General features: G+C 41.7%; 1 protein-coding gene across 3 annotated transcripts in view; it reads left to right on the top strand.

The window, feature by feature from the left end:
- Window positions 1-10,380, top strand: part of asph (aspartate beta-hydroxylase) — a 46,739-nt gene extending 36,359 nt beyond the window's left edge. For all 3 annotated transcript variants that reach the window (XM_074688001.1, XM_074687999.1, XM_074687998.1), the window contains 6 exons: window positions 9-109; window positions 1,406-1,477; window positions 2,411-3,092; window positions 3,585-3,623; window positions 6,322-6,372; window positions 8,066-10,380. In XM_074688001.1, coding sequence (XP_074544102.1) covers window positions 9-109; window positions 1,406-1,477; window positions 2,411-3,092; window positions 3,585-3,623; window positions 6,322-6,372; window positions 8,066-8,073 — 953 coding nt within the window. In that variant the 3' untranslated portion in view covers window positions 8,074-10,380. The remainder of the gene's footprint in view (window positions 1-8; window positions 110-1,405; window positions 1,478-2,410; window positions 3,093-3,584; window positions 3,624-6,321; window positions 6,373-8,065) is intronic.
- Window positions 10,381-13,586: the final 3,206 nt, after the last annotated feature.

Below are 13,586 nucleotides of genomic sequence, written 5' to 3'. Positions count from 1 at the left end.
CTTCTCAGAGCCTGAACCTGAGGCAGCAGCTGAACCTGAAGAGGTGACTCCTGAGGCTGAACCAGAACCTGAGGCTGAGGCTGAGCCAGAGCCTGAAGAGACTCCTGAGGTTTGTTCAGATTTCTCAGTTTCTGTTTGTAAAACTTTCTTGAACCCTTATCTTTATCTTTTTCTCAACAAAACCTTTGTTCAGAAAGTTAAACTCAAACATACGCTCCAAGGAAATACTGTAATTAACAGGATCCGGTTCTCACTTCTTTGGTCAGTCTTTTATGTAAAAAACAAACATGTTTCTGTTTGAGACAGTAAAAAAGTGTAAGCTCAAAATCTGACATGCAAAACTTCCAACCTACACTCCTTAGCACAATTGGATTGAAAAGAAACTAGTTTACTCATATTTCAGTCCCTCCTGGTTTGAAGGACACATCTATTTCTGTCTCGCCATGATCTGATCCTGCTCAAGGGTAACTTCTAGCTTTAGACTTTGGTTTAAAACCTTTTTGTTAACTTTATAAACAAATCAAATGAGATGACAGATTTTGAAAGCAAATTTTTCAACAAGCTTTAACTATATGCTGAAATTTGTTCTCATTTCCCAAACCTCGTTGGACTTCTCCATAAGTGATCAGGGTAGATATCTCTGAGGTTTGCAAACCGTCAGTACAGGCTCTTAAAAAAACACCCATCTGTTCAGGAAAAGTGTGACTTTGCTCAGAAGTCTTTCTCAGAGTGGACGTTTAAAGGCAGCGATAACAAACATGCTGCAGGTTTACAGTCATACAGATTTTGAGAGGGAAGTTTGGTTAAGTTTAAAAACTGAATAATTTGAGACAACACCGATTTCCAGCTCAAACTAAGGAGAGTTCACGTCTAACATATCGTAATATTTTCCTCTTTAAGAGTATCAACCATGACAAATCAAAAGCTGCTTTTACCTTGATGCGTGGTCAGAATTACCTCAGGACTCTCACATCCCTACCTTTGAATTGATGATCATGGTAAGGTGTGGATAATACTCAACCTGAGACACAGAGGTTCAACATTAAGACACAATGTGATTGAACCACCCTGAGCACAGCTCGGAGCAAACAGCTGCTGTTAATGAGGTGAATCACAGAGATGGAGGAATTAATCTTTTTTTATTCTAGGGATGATTTAGTGGATATGAGCAGCTACCACATGTGACTCACTCTTAAAAGTCAGTGATTAAATAATCCAGCCTCAGACTTTGACAGATTTGTCTTTATCTCAGGTTAGAGATCATCAAGCAGGGATTCAACACTTAAGGATTGGAATTTTAGAGAATGAGCGTCTTCAGTGATTAAAAAAAAAAAAAAAGGAAAAGTAAAATAAAATAAAAATGATGCGCACTCTATTGACAGTGAAGGGATGAAATCTGTTTCAGGTGATTGAAGAGGATCCTGAGGTGCTGACAGAGGAAGCACCAGCCGCAGAGGAGGAGGAAGCTGCAGAGGAGGTTGGTAGTGTGTCTGAAACTGAATCAAAAACTGTGCAGACACAGAAAACTTCTAACGCAAGGAAATCCAGAAAAACAGCTGGACTATTGTAATTTCTAGAGCTTGGCACTTCTGCTATCAGTTCAGTCAGTCAGGGTTATTACCACTGAGAGTCAGGGGAGATGATGGTCACAGGGTGCAGATAAGAAGACCTCTGATAACACATGAATGAGCTGTGGTTGCAGCTGTGGTCTGAACCCTGCAGAGCGGAAGATTAGTCTGCAGGAAGAGGCCGAGAAAGAAGAGAAAGCTTACTCAACAATGAATGAGAGGGAGCTGGGAATGCTAAAGGCTGAAACACAAGCTAAAGGCTGAAAGAAGAGCTAAAGGCTAACACAGGGGCTAAAGGCTAAACCATAGGTTAATGTGCTAATGTTGACTCCAACCCACAGTCAGCAGTTATGCTGCAGTGGTCTGTTCAAACTTGAGAGTCTATCAATAAAATGAAGAGCCAGGTTACGTTAGCTCTGCTTGGTGAGGTTGGAGTTGGTAGATGAGCTCTGGTAGGACAGAACCAGGATTCACTAACGTTACAGACACGTCTCAGAGCACCGGGCTGTGAGTAGAGATAAATATAGCAGCTACTAAACTACGGGACAAACTGACAAAGTTCGCTTGTTGTCAGGTTTCAAAGCGTAGCTCTACATAACTGTTGATAAATACCTTACCTCATGAAGTTGAATCTGGGAAAAATTTGACTTGAACGAAGAAAAGTAAAGTTAAAAGAAGATCTGATCTCCGTTCATTTCCAAAACAAACAGCCCTGGGTGAAGCCATCCTGCAGCTCCACCAGGTTAAAGTTTGACGTGAGAGTGATTTGTCGGACAAACTTGTTGCTGCTTAACGGAGAACACAAACCCTTCTCTAACCTGTGGAAATGTTTCTTGATTCAGGCTGCTCCCGTTGAAGAGGAGGCTGCAGCTGAAGCTGCAGAGGAGGTAGAGGAGGCAGCAGCAGCTGTGGAAGAAGAGGTGGCTCAGGCAGAGGAGCTGGTGGAGGAGGTCCAGCCGGTGGTTGAAGAAGTGGCCTCAGAAGTTTTAGAAGAGAGCGCTCCTGTGGAAGAAGAAGCTCAGCAAGAGGAGGCTGCTGCAGAAGAAGCTGTCGAAGAGGCTGCTGAGGAAGAGGAGGCTGCTCCTGCTGAAGAGGCTGTTGAGGAAGAGGAGGCTGCTCCTGCTGAAGAGGCTGCTGAGGAAGAGGAGGCTGCTCCTGCTGAAGAGGCTGCTGAGGAAGAGGAGGCTGTGGAGGAAGCCGTAGAGGAAGCAGTGGAGGAGGTTGCTGCTGCTGTAGAGGATGCTGTGGAGGATGCTGTTGAGGAGGTAACAGAGGAAACTGCTCCCGTCGAGGAAGCAGTGGAAGACGCAGAGGAAGAGGCGGCTCCTTTAGAAGAGGCAGCAGAGGATGCAGCGGAGATTGCAGAGAGGGTACAAGAGGAACTGGAAGCAATCTTAGAGGAAGCCATCGCTCCTCCAGCAGATGCTGCTGAAGAGGAGGAAGCAGCTGCAGGTGAACCTGAGGAGGAGGCACCTGTACAAGAGGAGGCAGCTCCCTCAGAGCAGGAGGAGGAGGCAGCAGCAGGTACGCTGAAGAGGACATTCTCACTGTGTCTTTTTCTCTTTGTGGTCCAAATGTGGTGTTTTCACTGTAATCCAAACAGTCAGTCTAAAGGAGCGATTCAACATTCATCATTTAAAGATTGATGGAAAAAGACTTTTTAAGGAAACTTGGTTCAAATGTCAGTTTGTTCGCAGGAGTGATGGAGACTCAAATGTAAATCTGAAAGTAAAACATTAAATAAGAAATGAGACCAGGTGTTTGCCACCTGTGGCTCCTGTTTGCTGCTCTAAACACAGATCACACACACACAGCTCACACACAGCTCACACACACAGCTCACACACACAGTTATCATTCAGCATCCTGAGCACTGAACTATTTACACAGGTTCAAGTCAAACTAACAGACTGGTTTTCCAAAACATGACGCAGGTTTTTGTTTTTAAGTTATGATTGTTGTCTGTATTTATTTGTTTGTTTTTTTGAATAAATTTATTTGTTTGTTCCCTGACAGAGAGTGAAGACACACCAGTGGAAGAGGATGCAGCAGAAGGTTGGTGTGACTGTTAGTCAGTTTTTGGTGGTGGTATAGTTGCATCAGTTTTCAGCAGAGAGAGAAAAGAAATGCTTCAGTAATGTTGGTAAAAGTGGTTTATTGAGAGCAGATGCAGCGGGGTTTACACGTGTCGAGCTAGACCCTGGCGGAGCTTCACAGAGGCTGAGTCCTCCTTTTGGTCAGTGGTTGTTAAGAACTTTTGAAATAATCAGTGTTGTGTGGACGCACTGCAAAAACTGAAATCAAACAGGTTTTGTCTTGTTTTTTTCGTAAATAAAAAAATGTATTATTGGACTTAACATGAGCCACTTTCACCTTCCGAGTCCAGAAAACGTCTTATTCAAGATTTAAGAGACAAAAATAATTGTTCGTAAAAAAACAACAACAACAACAACAACAAAAAAAACTGTGAAAATGTATTTTTTCAAACTTTTTTTGCCTCATGGCAAATGTATTTCTTACCTTTCTGAGCACTCAATGAGTCTTTTTCTTCTTTTACAGTGAAACAAACCTTTTTTGGACTTGTCAGGTGAATATGGCTCATTAGATATAATAAGATAATTTCTTAACAGTAAGAAAAACACATCTGCTGGATAGGGACTGCTAGACAGAGATTTTAACTATTTACCCTGAAGTCCACTGTAAAGATCAGTTTAAGTGAAAGAGTTTTAAAGGAGCAACTCATCATGAGGTAAGAGTCTACGCAGGATGTGTGGGGAAACGGGAAGGAAAAGGTATTTGTTTGATAGTAAAACTCTCAATATTTCAATCAATTTCTGGAGAAGAATCATCTGGAAAAGTGGAATAATCTAGATTTCCAACAAGATAAGGCCCCAACCCTGAACTCTAACCCTAACACTAGCCTTGTTTATTAGTAACACACATCCTTTTTATAACCCCCTATGACATCAGCTGTGTGGTTTCCATGGTGATGGAACATCTCTATTCATTTCAATGGTCCAAGACAAACTGGAAAAAGTTAGATGCTTTAATAAGTGTAAGAATGAGCAACATGAGACATACAGGCACACTCCTCCTGAACATGCTGAACAGTTTGAAATTTGAACAGAGAAAATTTGTAGGAACAGCAGTGAGCCGTGGGGAAGAGTAATGAGAAGTTCTTTAAAGTCTGATTTCTATATGTCAAAATGTGCTCAGCTTTCCAACATAACTGGGTGGAGGACTGAGTCAGGGAAACCCAAACAAACAGTTTGGTTCAAATAAGAGAATCAAAACCACAAAAGAAGTTCTGATGGAGGTTTAAAAGAACAACCAGGACAAAATAAACTTTCATATTTCTGCTACAAATCATCTTCTTGCTGTCTGGCCAAGTGAGCTAAAGAGTACGGTGGTTGGGTGGGTGCTGCCCACACCCCTCTAAACACACAGGTGTGTGTGTAAACACGTGTGTGAGATGTAGTTTTTAACAGTCTGCAGAACAGATCCTTTGTCGTTTTCCCCAAACGTCAGGAGAAACTGTCTCTGAGCCTCAGTATGTCCTCTCTTCATCAGGCTGCTCAGGGGAATCAGTCCTCCATGCAGGAACACCAGCATGTGGTCTGAAACTGTACTGCAGCTCTGTGTCATGGCCATTAAACACAGTGTTTACTGATGCACACACACATCACTGAACACACACAAGGCCTCAGGACTCTGGCTGAACCTCTGTACAGGGTGGTAATCCAGTTCCTGGGGGAGCTTTTACGCTTGATTTGTCTACAAGCACGAAATGTGGCCCAGATGTTGACTAGACCTGATTGAAATCATGTTTGAGTGCGCCAAAGGATCCAAGATCTCAAAGTCTGAAATAACAATTTCTGAGAAGCTGAGACAGACTCACTGGTGAGACAAGAGGTGCTGGGCGGATGCTGGGCGGATGCTGGGCGGATGCTGGGCGGATGCTGGGCGGATGCTGGGCGGATGCTGGGCGGATGTTGTGGTGTTTGCAGCTAGCTCGTGGCCTGAGCTCTAACTCTTTACTCAGCCAAAAATGATCCTGGAGATGCTCAAAAAACTCGTTAGCTGGGACAGTCATAAGTCAAGGTACGACTGTATTATGTTAATTAAAAAAAAAGATCCTTTTGTTTCTCCTCAGATGTACTCAGGATTAAATGGCCTTTATTCAGATCAACACCAGGCAGATATTATTCCTGTAATTTAAAGAAAGTGATTGGATGTGAATATGACATGGATTAACCTCTGTATCTTTTAAGGTGGACAGGTGATGAGTGATCATATGATGAAATATTTCACACTTGAGTTGATGGTGGTGGTGGTGGTGATATAAAGAGGACACAACTCTACATTATCTCAACACTGACAACAACTGAAAGCATCAGCTGTGAATGTTGCTGTCATGAAGCCCGTTTCCATGAAGTGGTCCAGTTTGTATCAGTACAGTTTAGTACAAGTCTGATCAGCAAAGCCTGGTCCTGTTTGTGTTTCCACAGCCAACCGTGACCTTCTTGGTAGGCCAAAAATCCCATAGCGTCTGGTGGCCATCCTGGTTTTTTCCAATGAGTGTTGGCTGTGGCGCCCTCTAAAAATGGCTTTAGTAACGTCTCGTCTGTCTCTGTGCCAAACTTCATGCTTGTAGCCAAACCTGCTCTGTGCTCTGCTCCAGGGTCTGGACTGTGAGGTCTGTGAGCCCATCGCTGACACTCGTGTGCTCAAACGTGTGCTTCTGTCTTTGCAGCAGCAGCAGAGTTCGCTGACTCGATGGAACAGATTCTGGACGAGCCCACAGGTGAGTCATGTTTCTAACACGTCTCTAACATGTCCCACACATTATATAACAAGCAGGGAGGTTTCCATAAGTCCATGTTTGCTCTCCACTCTGTGTTTGCTTATCAGCTGCACTTTGGCTGCTTTTCAGAACGCCTTATCTGTTCTCTGGACACCAGAAAGCTCCTATACGGTGTGAACCTTTCATTAAGTTCCCTGATGGTTGTATCCATTACACAATGAGTTGCATCAGTGGTGCGTGGTGAAGGTTCACCACCTTTAGACAGTCGTGTAGTTTGGAGGGAGAAATACGCTTTTATTCATTTACACACAGGTTTACAATTCATCAGTTAAGAGTAAAACCCCATCTCATCATACCAACGAACCAAAATATGTTCTGACAGAGCAGAAAATGTGGCCTTTACATGGTTTCATAGGATGTTTTTTCCTCAATTTTTCATGGTCGTAATTTGATCTAGCTGCCAGTCCTAGACCTAAAACAAAGACCTGAAATGAGCTTTAGTACAAATCGTACAAATAATCATCACATTTTCTGTTTTTTTGTTTTGTTTTTATTCTTTGGGGATTTAAACCTGAGCAGTCAAAAAGCATCAAAACCAGATTCAGTTTTTATTTTTAATGCTCACTTTTTTGTTTTGTACTCTGAGCAGTCTGAAGCTCTCAACTCTCATTATCCACGGAGAATTCAGGATCAGGCCTGACCCTCTTTTTAATTCATCACTGCATATCAGAGTCTGTCCAAAACCCAGACTCAGATTAAAAGGCTGTTGTTCAGATGTAGTCGAGTCATGTAGTCGACTGATGGCTGAGCCATGCCTCCTCTCACTCAGACAACCAATGAACATCCAGGCCTTGTCCACACGTAGCCAGGTACTTTCAAATACAAAAACAAAAGTGAATTTCCCCCCTCATTCATTTTTAAAAATGCTTTCGTCCTCACGCAGCAGGCAAATCCCTCTAAGTGTGTCTCAAAGCATGTCGAACCCATATTTGTCAGCGTTTACCAGACATAAAACCTGTGCCAGCCAATCAGAATGAGCCCCTGCCATTCAGCTGTGATGTTTGAGAACCAGTAACTCGAAACTGTGAAACCAGAGTTTTCAAAAAACTTTGGCCAGAGTTTTAAAAAAACATTTTATTTTAGAGACGTAAAACTGCAGTTTTGTGCGGACGACAGGTTTAAAGGTAGAAAAATATATCCCAGATCCTCAGTCACAGGAGCTATGGCAGGTGTCACGGTAAGAGACATTTCTCAGGATGCTGTTGATGATTGTTGGAGACAGAAAGATCACAGTTCATCTTTCAGTCCCTAAAAGTCTCTTAAGTCCACGTTGGAGGGAGATATGAATCATTTTATTGTTGAAGCTCGATAAAAAGCTTTAAACTGAATTTACAGCTCCCAGAGCAAACCTGACAAACAGCATCTGGTTAAAAAACACACCCGTCACCCAGACTCTCAGGATAGCTAGTGTGGGGGTTGAATGTACCCATGAACACAGTTTCACCATTTTCAAACTGACTCTCTGCGTTTCAATGGACGTCCATGCAGAGTATGTCCGGTTTGTGGGAATACATATACACGCTGTAGGTCAGATGCAGGATGAGATCTGAGAGTGATGTTGTTTAGATGTGTTTTTTTTTTAAGTGTGTTACATATGTAAAAACTGAACCCCCTGTTTGCTCTCCTCTCTTAGAAACGTAGAAGCTGTTGAGCCATCATGGTGACGGAGCAGGGACCCTCTGATGTTGTATCATCTGCACCACCTGAGCACACGTAGAGCAATGATGCACCTCTCCATCTCCAGAAAAAAGAAAACACCCATCTCTGTCCCTCTTCATGTTTTCACACCTTCTTTAAAATTTCTGTTCATTTGAATGAATATATGAATGAGATGATGAATTATTCCCTCCCCCCTCTACCTCTCCTCCACCCTTTTTTTTTTGGCTCTAGAGCAAGAGCACTCATTTTTAGCTTAGCTCCTCATGGTTCATACCAGCAAGTCTCAGGCCGGGTGAAGGATTTGTCCACAGTCTGTGGAAGCTGTGACGTGAAACCTTAAGGAAGCTGAAGTTTTGTCCTGACAAACTTTGGTTCCTCGAGCTAAATCCTGTTCATGATCCTGAAGCCAAAGTTCCTACATGAGCCTGTTTCAGCCTGTTTCAGCCTGTTGTTTCAGTCTGTTTCAGCCTGTTTCAGCTCACAACAAACATCAGAACCCTTCCTCCACCTTCCCTCGTGTTCTGGTCAGCCTCTCTGATGCTATGCAAAGCTGTCTTCACGTCTCTGACCCCCTCATCTCTCCTCACTCCGACCCAGTCTGACAGTTGATTTACCACTCGTCTGTGTCCAATTCAGAATGAGCCACGTGCTACCTTTTAGTTTCACACAAAGCTGGTGTGTGTGTGTGTGTGTGTGTGTGTGTGTGTGTGTGTGTGTGTGTGTGTGTGTGTGTGTGTGTGTGTGTGTGTGTGTTTCTCTAATGAGAGAGCTCTTGTGTGATGTGGGACTAACTAAAACTCTGTGAGCCGTAGATTTCGTGTCCAGTGTAAGGATCGTGTTCATCGTGTGTTTTTGTTCTTCCATCTGTACCTCAGTGTGTTTGTTCTCCAGGTTCCTAGCTGGTCTTTATTTTTTTCTTCTGTCAGTTTCACAAACATTTACTAAAACCATTTCTAACTAGCAAAACATTTGAGCTGGAGTCTTTCAGTGAAACTTCAGCTCTGTCTGTTAAAGCTGTGACATAAATGAGGGAAACACGAACAGTGCGAAGCTGAAAATCGAAAATCTTTGGTGTAGAAATTATTTTTTCTTTCTGATAATCCAGCTCAACATGGACCCAGTTCAGTTTAAGCGTTCTAAACTCATCCACTGCTTTAATCTTTAAAAACGGTTTGTATCAAAGGGAAACTTGGTGTCCCTGTAACTTCTTGGTCTCTCAGTGTCTCTGTGTCTTCATGTCTTCATGTTTTGGGCGTCCCTGCAGCCACAGACCCGTGGCTCTGGGGTGCTCTGTGGTGCTCTGTGGTTTCAGGACTCCTGCAGGCTCATAGACCTGAGAGCAGAACACCTCTCTGTCACAAGACTCTGTGTGAGGTCAAATGACCACATGCTGTGTGGTCTTTGGAAGGTGATTGTTAACTTCCTTTGGGACAGCTGGTGCATCACTGTGGATAGCCGATGAAATGGATCTGACCAAGAAGGGTTTATCAGGAAAAACACTACACTCAGTGAAAGAAGCGGCTGACTATGAAACAGATCACTCTGCATTACGGTTTTGGTGTGTTTCTCTGGCCCTGACAGTCTCTATCTACCAGATGTTTTAGGGATGTGACACAGTCCATGTTGTGCAGTAGTTCTTTGTAAGTTGTCTTCTCTGTTTCCTACGTGATAATGATATTTAGTCTTTTCTACTTCACACTTTTCAACTCAATGTGAACTGTAAAAGCTTTTTAAAATCAAGATTTCAGTAAGTACAAAGACAAAAACCTAGATTTTTGAAAGGAACATTTTTAAAAAGGACTTGAGGTAAAAAAAAAAAAAAAAAAGGAAAAAGGAAAAAAAAAAAACCTCTTCTGTGTAAAGCTCTCTACATGCTGTACATGGTCTGTGCCAGGCAGGTTAAAGAGGCAGTGCTACTTCAGGAAACAACTTCTCCAAGAGTTCAAACAGAAGAGCAATAACCTTTAAGCAGCCCAGGAGCGGTCCTCTGACGTCCACGCTGTATTTGATCAGAAGTCAGACACACGCTGGGGAGTGTTGTCATGAAAAGCACAGAGTCTCGACCAAACTGAGACGCCGGCAGCACACTGACACTGACCTGCCGGTTTAAAAACGTACCCATGTCTTTACCTGACGGTCAGTCTGCAGGTGTGACCACGTCCTGTAGATGCTTTGATGACTAAGTTATTGTGAAGTAATGATGGATTGTGTAAAGCAGTAATGAAGTGTCACAGTACTCTGTAACAATCTGTTGCTACCTGCAATAAAAAAGGTTTGGGGAAAAAGAAAGCTTGTGTTTGTGGTTTCATGAAACTGTTCACTGTAAAGACGGAGCTCCAGGAGAAAGAAACGCTTTGTGCCTGAAAAACTCTGATGAACTGTATCTGTGACAGATCAGATGTTTTTAAGCTTTAATAAGTCACAATCAGCTGAATTAGGTTACACTCAGCCTTTAAAAGGTTTTAAAAGGTCATGATCTATTCGCCTTTCACAGTTTGTTTTTCAGACTGTGGTTCATATCATTTGATTTTACAACAAAAGGATTTATACTTACATAGTGTTTTTCTAATCTTTCTAACCAATCAAAGAACTTAAACACCAGTCACATTCACCCATGCACACCCCATCCACACACTAATCAACCAATCATCTTTTATTTATGTGTTAACTTTTATACAAGTAAAATGCAGTTCCAGGTGTTTTAAAGTACGGTGGCCTGTAGGTGTCAGTCCATTTTCAAATGGAACAACACAATGGAAGTCACAAAAAAATGGAGTATACTTCAAGTTTATTTTAGCAAGTGTATATTTAAGTAAGGGTCAAGTATATGTTTTAAGTTCACTTTTTGCAGTAGGTGTACTGATGTCAATGTACAAGCAGTTTTTTTTCAAGTGTACTTTTTCAACATCTTTAGGGAGTAAAATTGCCCATTTAAGTTTTAAAAACATATTTCAAATGTTTTTTTGTTGAAAAGTAAACTTTGAGTACAGTCCTTATTTGTGTTTGATTCATCTTGTCAAGTAAACAACAAGGAGACTTACAGGAATACTCTTATACTCTTCACCATTTTTGTTTGTTTTTCGGGCACACTTTTCAGTTTCTTAAAGTATGCTTCGAAAAATTTAAATATTCAGAGATGAAAATATAAAATACTCACATACATAAAGTTATGGAGACTGGAGATTAAAATTAATTTAATTGATTTTAAAATATGTAAAATAAAAAAAGGAAACAGACATGAAACATCTTTTTGAGTATACCAATGCTCATGAAAGCAGTCAAATTACAGGTGGTCAATAACATCTCTTCACAAACTTCAATATTTTGTTACAAATCAAACAAACAGGGAAATGTGAGGAAGTTGATGAGGAGGAGTAGGCATTGATGTTGATAACTCATCTGAATTAATAATTAATAGATTAATAAGTACCAACTATAACTCATTAGAAACTCCTCTTTATGGGTTCCGTTGGTTGCATGACTCACATGAAGACTGTGCTGGACTCCCTGCTGCGTTTGCTGTAGCAGAGCTTCATCAGTGATGGATGGATCTGCTGCCTAGAGGCCTCAGTCTCAGTCTGTTATTAACACACAAGTGGATTTCCTTTAAAATGGTCACTCTAACTTCTCTTAGTACATCAGTGAAAAACTGTTTTATTAAAGCACACGTGGTTCCAGCAGCTCAGGCTGCATCTCCAAAGATATTTCAGCTATGGACAATAGTTGTCAGTAAAGTAACGGCTCACACCTCCAGGACTCAGACTGAACAGAGTCCAGATGGACCAGGACTGACTCAAAGAGGACCCTTTTTTCCTTAAAGACACACTGCTGCTTATATTCAGGCTCTTATTTGTTCACTCTGTCATTTTAAAGTCCTTAAGCCTATCAGCCAAATCTGTCTGAAACATCTCTGCAGCTGGACCTGTGTGAGTCTTTCTGTGAATCTGTTTGAACCCTTAAATGAAGTACTTCCTGTTTGATGGTGAACAGTCCACCAGCAGAGAACTGCATAGACCCATGTGCTCTTTGGGGATAGGAGGGGAAAGGTCTCAGGATGTACTAACAGGTGGCTCTATGTTTTTTTTCTTAAAATTATTTTTTTTCAAAGATGGAAGCATAAAGTTTGGACTCCTCAAAGCGTCTTGATTCTGACAGACAAATAAACTGCAGCGGGCCACAGAACAGATCATTTATATTCGTCAACATAGAAACACTGAACCAGTATCTGAATAATTAGCTAATTAGTTCACCTAAAAACAATAATCATACAATTTCTGCTGGGACAGGATAATTTATACTCAAATTATAAAAAAAAATAAGGCTTTTCTTGAACAGTTCAGATGAGACTGAGGCTTTTGATGACTCATTTAGATTTTTTTTCAATTTGCAATTTTAGCAAATAAACAAGGACATTAACCAATCTATCTTTGTTAAGGGTAACACATCCACAGTCCTCTGTCCCTCTGAAAAGAAGAAGGAGAGTGTTGGAGAGGAAGAAGCAGCTGGTGCCACTCGCTCTGAGCTCTGTCTGTCTCTGTGTGGTGTTAACGTTTGCTCCTGAACCTCGCTCTGTGTTTCACATTAACTGATGGGGTGGAGTTATTTTTACTGTCTGTAGCTAAAGATCTGTTGATTAGGTGCATTAGACGCATTTTTGTTTTAGTGAGCAGTGTTTTATTCATTTCTTTTTTTCTGTGATTGGATAAATATCTTTAAAAAAGCAGCCAGGCTTCGGTGGGAGAGCAGAAACACATTTTGTGAAACGTTCTCTACTACCAACAAAAACTTAAAAACAAGCGTGTTGAGCTTTTCACAGACTGATATGGATCCATTCATACTTCTTGTTGTTCCATATTAGGTTGATCCAAGGAAGCTTCTGAAAAACCCTCATGCACTCAAACTGTGTTACACAGTATGGATTCTCCTCTGGCTGCTGTAGTTGGCCCACTCTCTGGTCCTTGTCCCTCTGTGTGGTCATCTGGTTGGACGTGTTGGACTGTTTCAGAGGGGTCGTAAACATCTGAATGAACAGGGTTTAATTATGGTTTATTTGGTTTAAACTTCAGGAGACACAGAGTTCAGGGGCGTGATGGCCCCTGCCTTTCTCATGTACGGTGGCCCTGAGAGCTCACAGCAGGCAGAAAATGGGAGAAGGTCTAACAGATACTCTGACCCCTCAGCCTGGAGTCTGTTACAGGATGACTTCAAGCTGAAGGACCCGGTGTCCTGAAATGTTGTTAATCTAAAATACAAAAAAACACCATGGAGCCAGATTCTGTAAGATGTTAATCTTGTATCTCTGCTTTGAACAGTTGATTCACAGAATGACTCATTGATTATTTTTAGCCCATGAGGTTGTTCTTTGTTTGATGTTTTTCTTTTTGTCTCTCTGTGTTTTCCAGCTGTAACTTTGTGTTTCTGCTGCTGCCTGTCTCGGTCAGGTCTGCCTTCAGAAACAGGTGTTTGATCTCAATGTGACTCACCTGGTTAAATAA

Source organism: Halichoeres trimaculatus, unplaced genomic scaffold (genome assembly GCF_033239565.1).
Source record: "Halichoeres trimaculatus isolate MK-OKI-2021-1 unplaced genomic scaffold, fHalTri1.1 fHalTri1_scaffold_15, whole genome shotgun sequence".
NCBI classification, from domain to species: Eukaryota; Metazoa; Chordata; class Actinopteri; order Labriformes; family Labridae; genus Halichoeres; species Halichoeres trimaculatus.
Note: the sequence above shows the minus strand (reverse complement) of the source record. Positions and strands in the feature narration are given on the sequence as shown.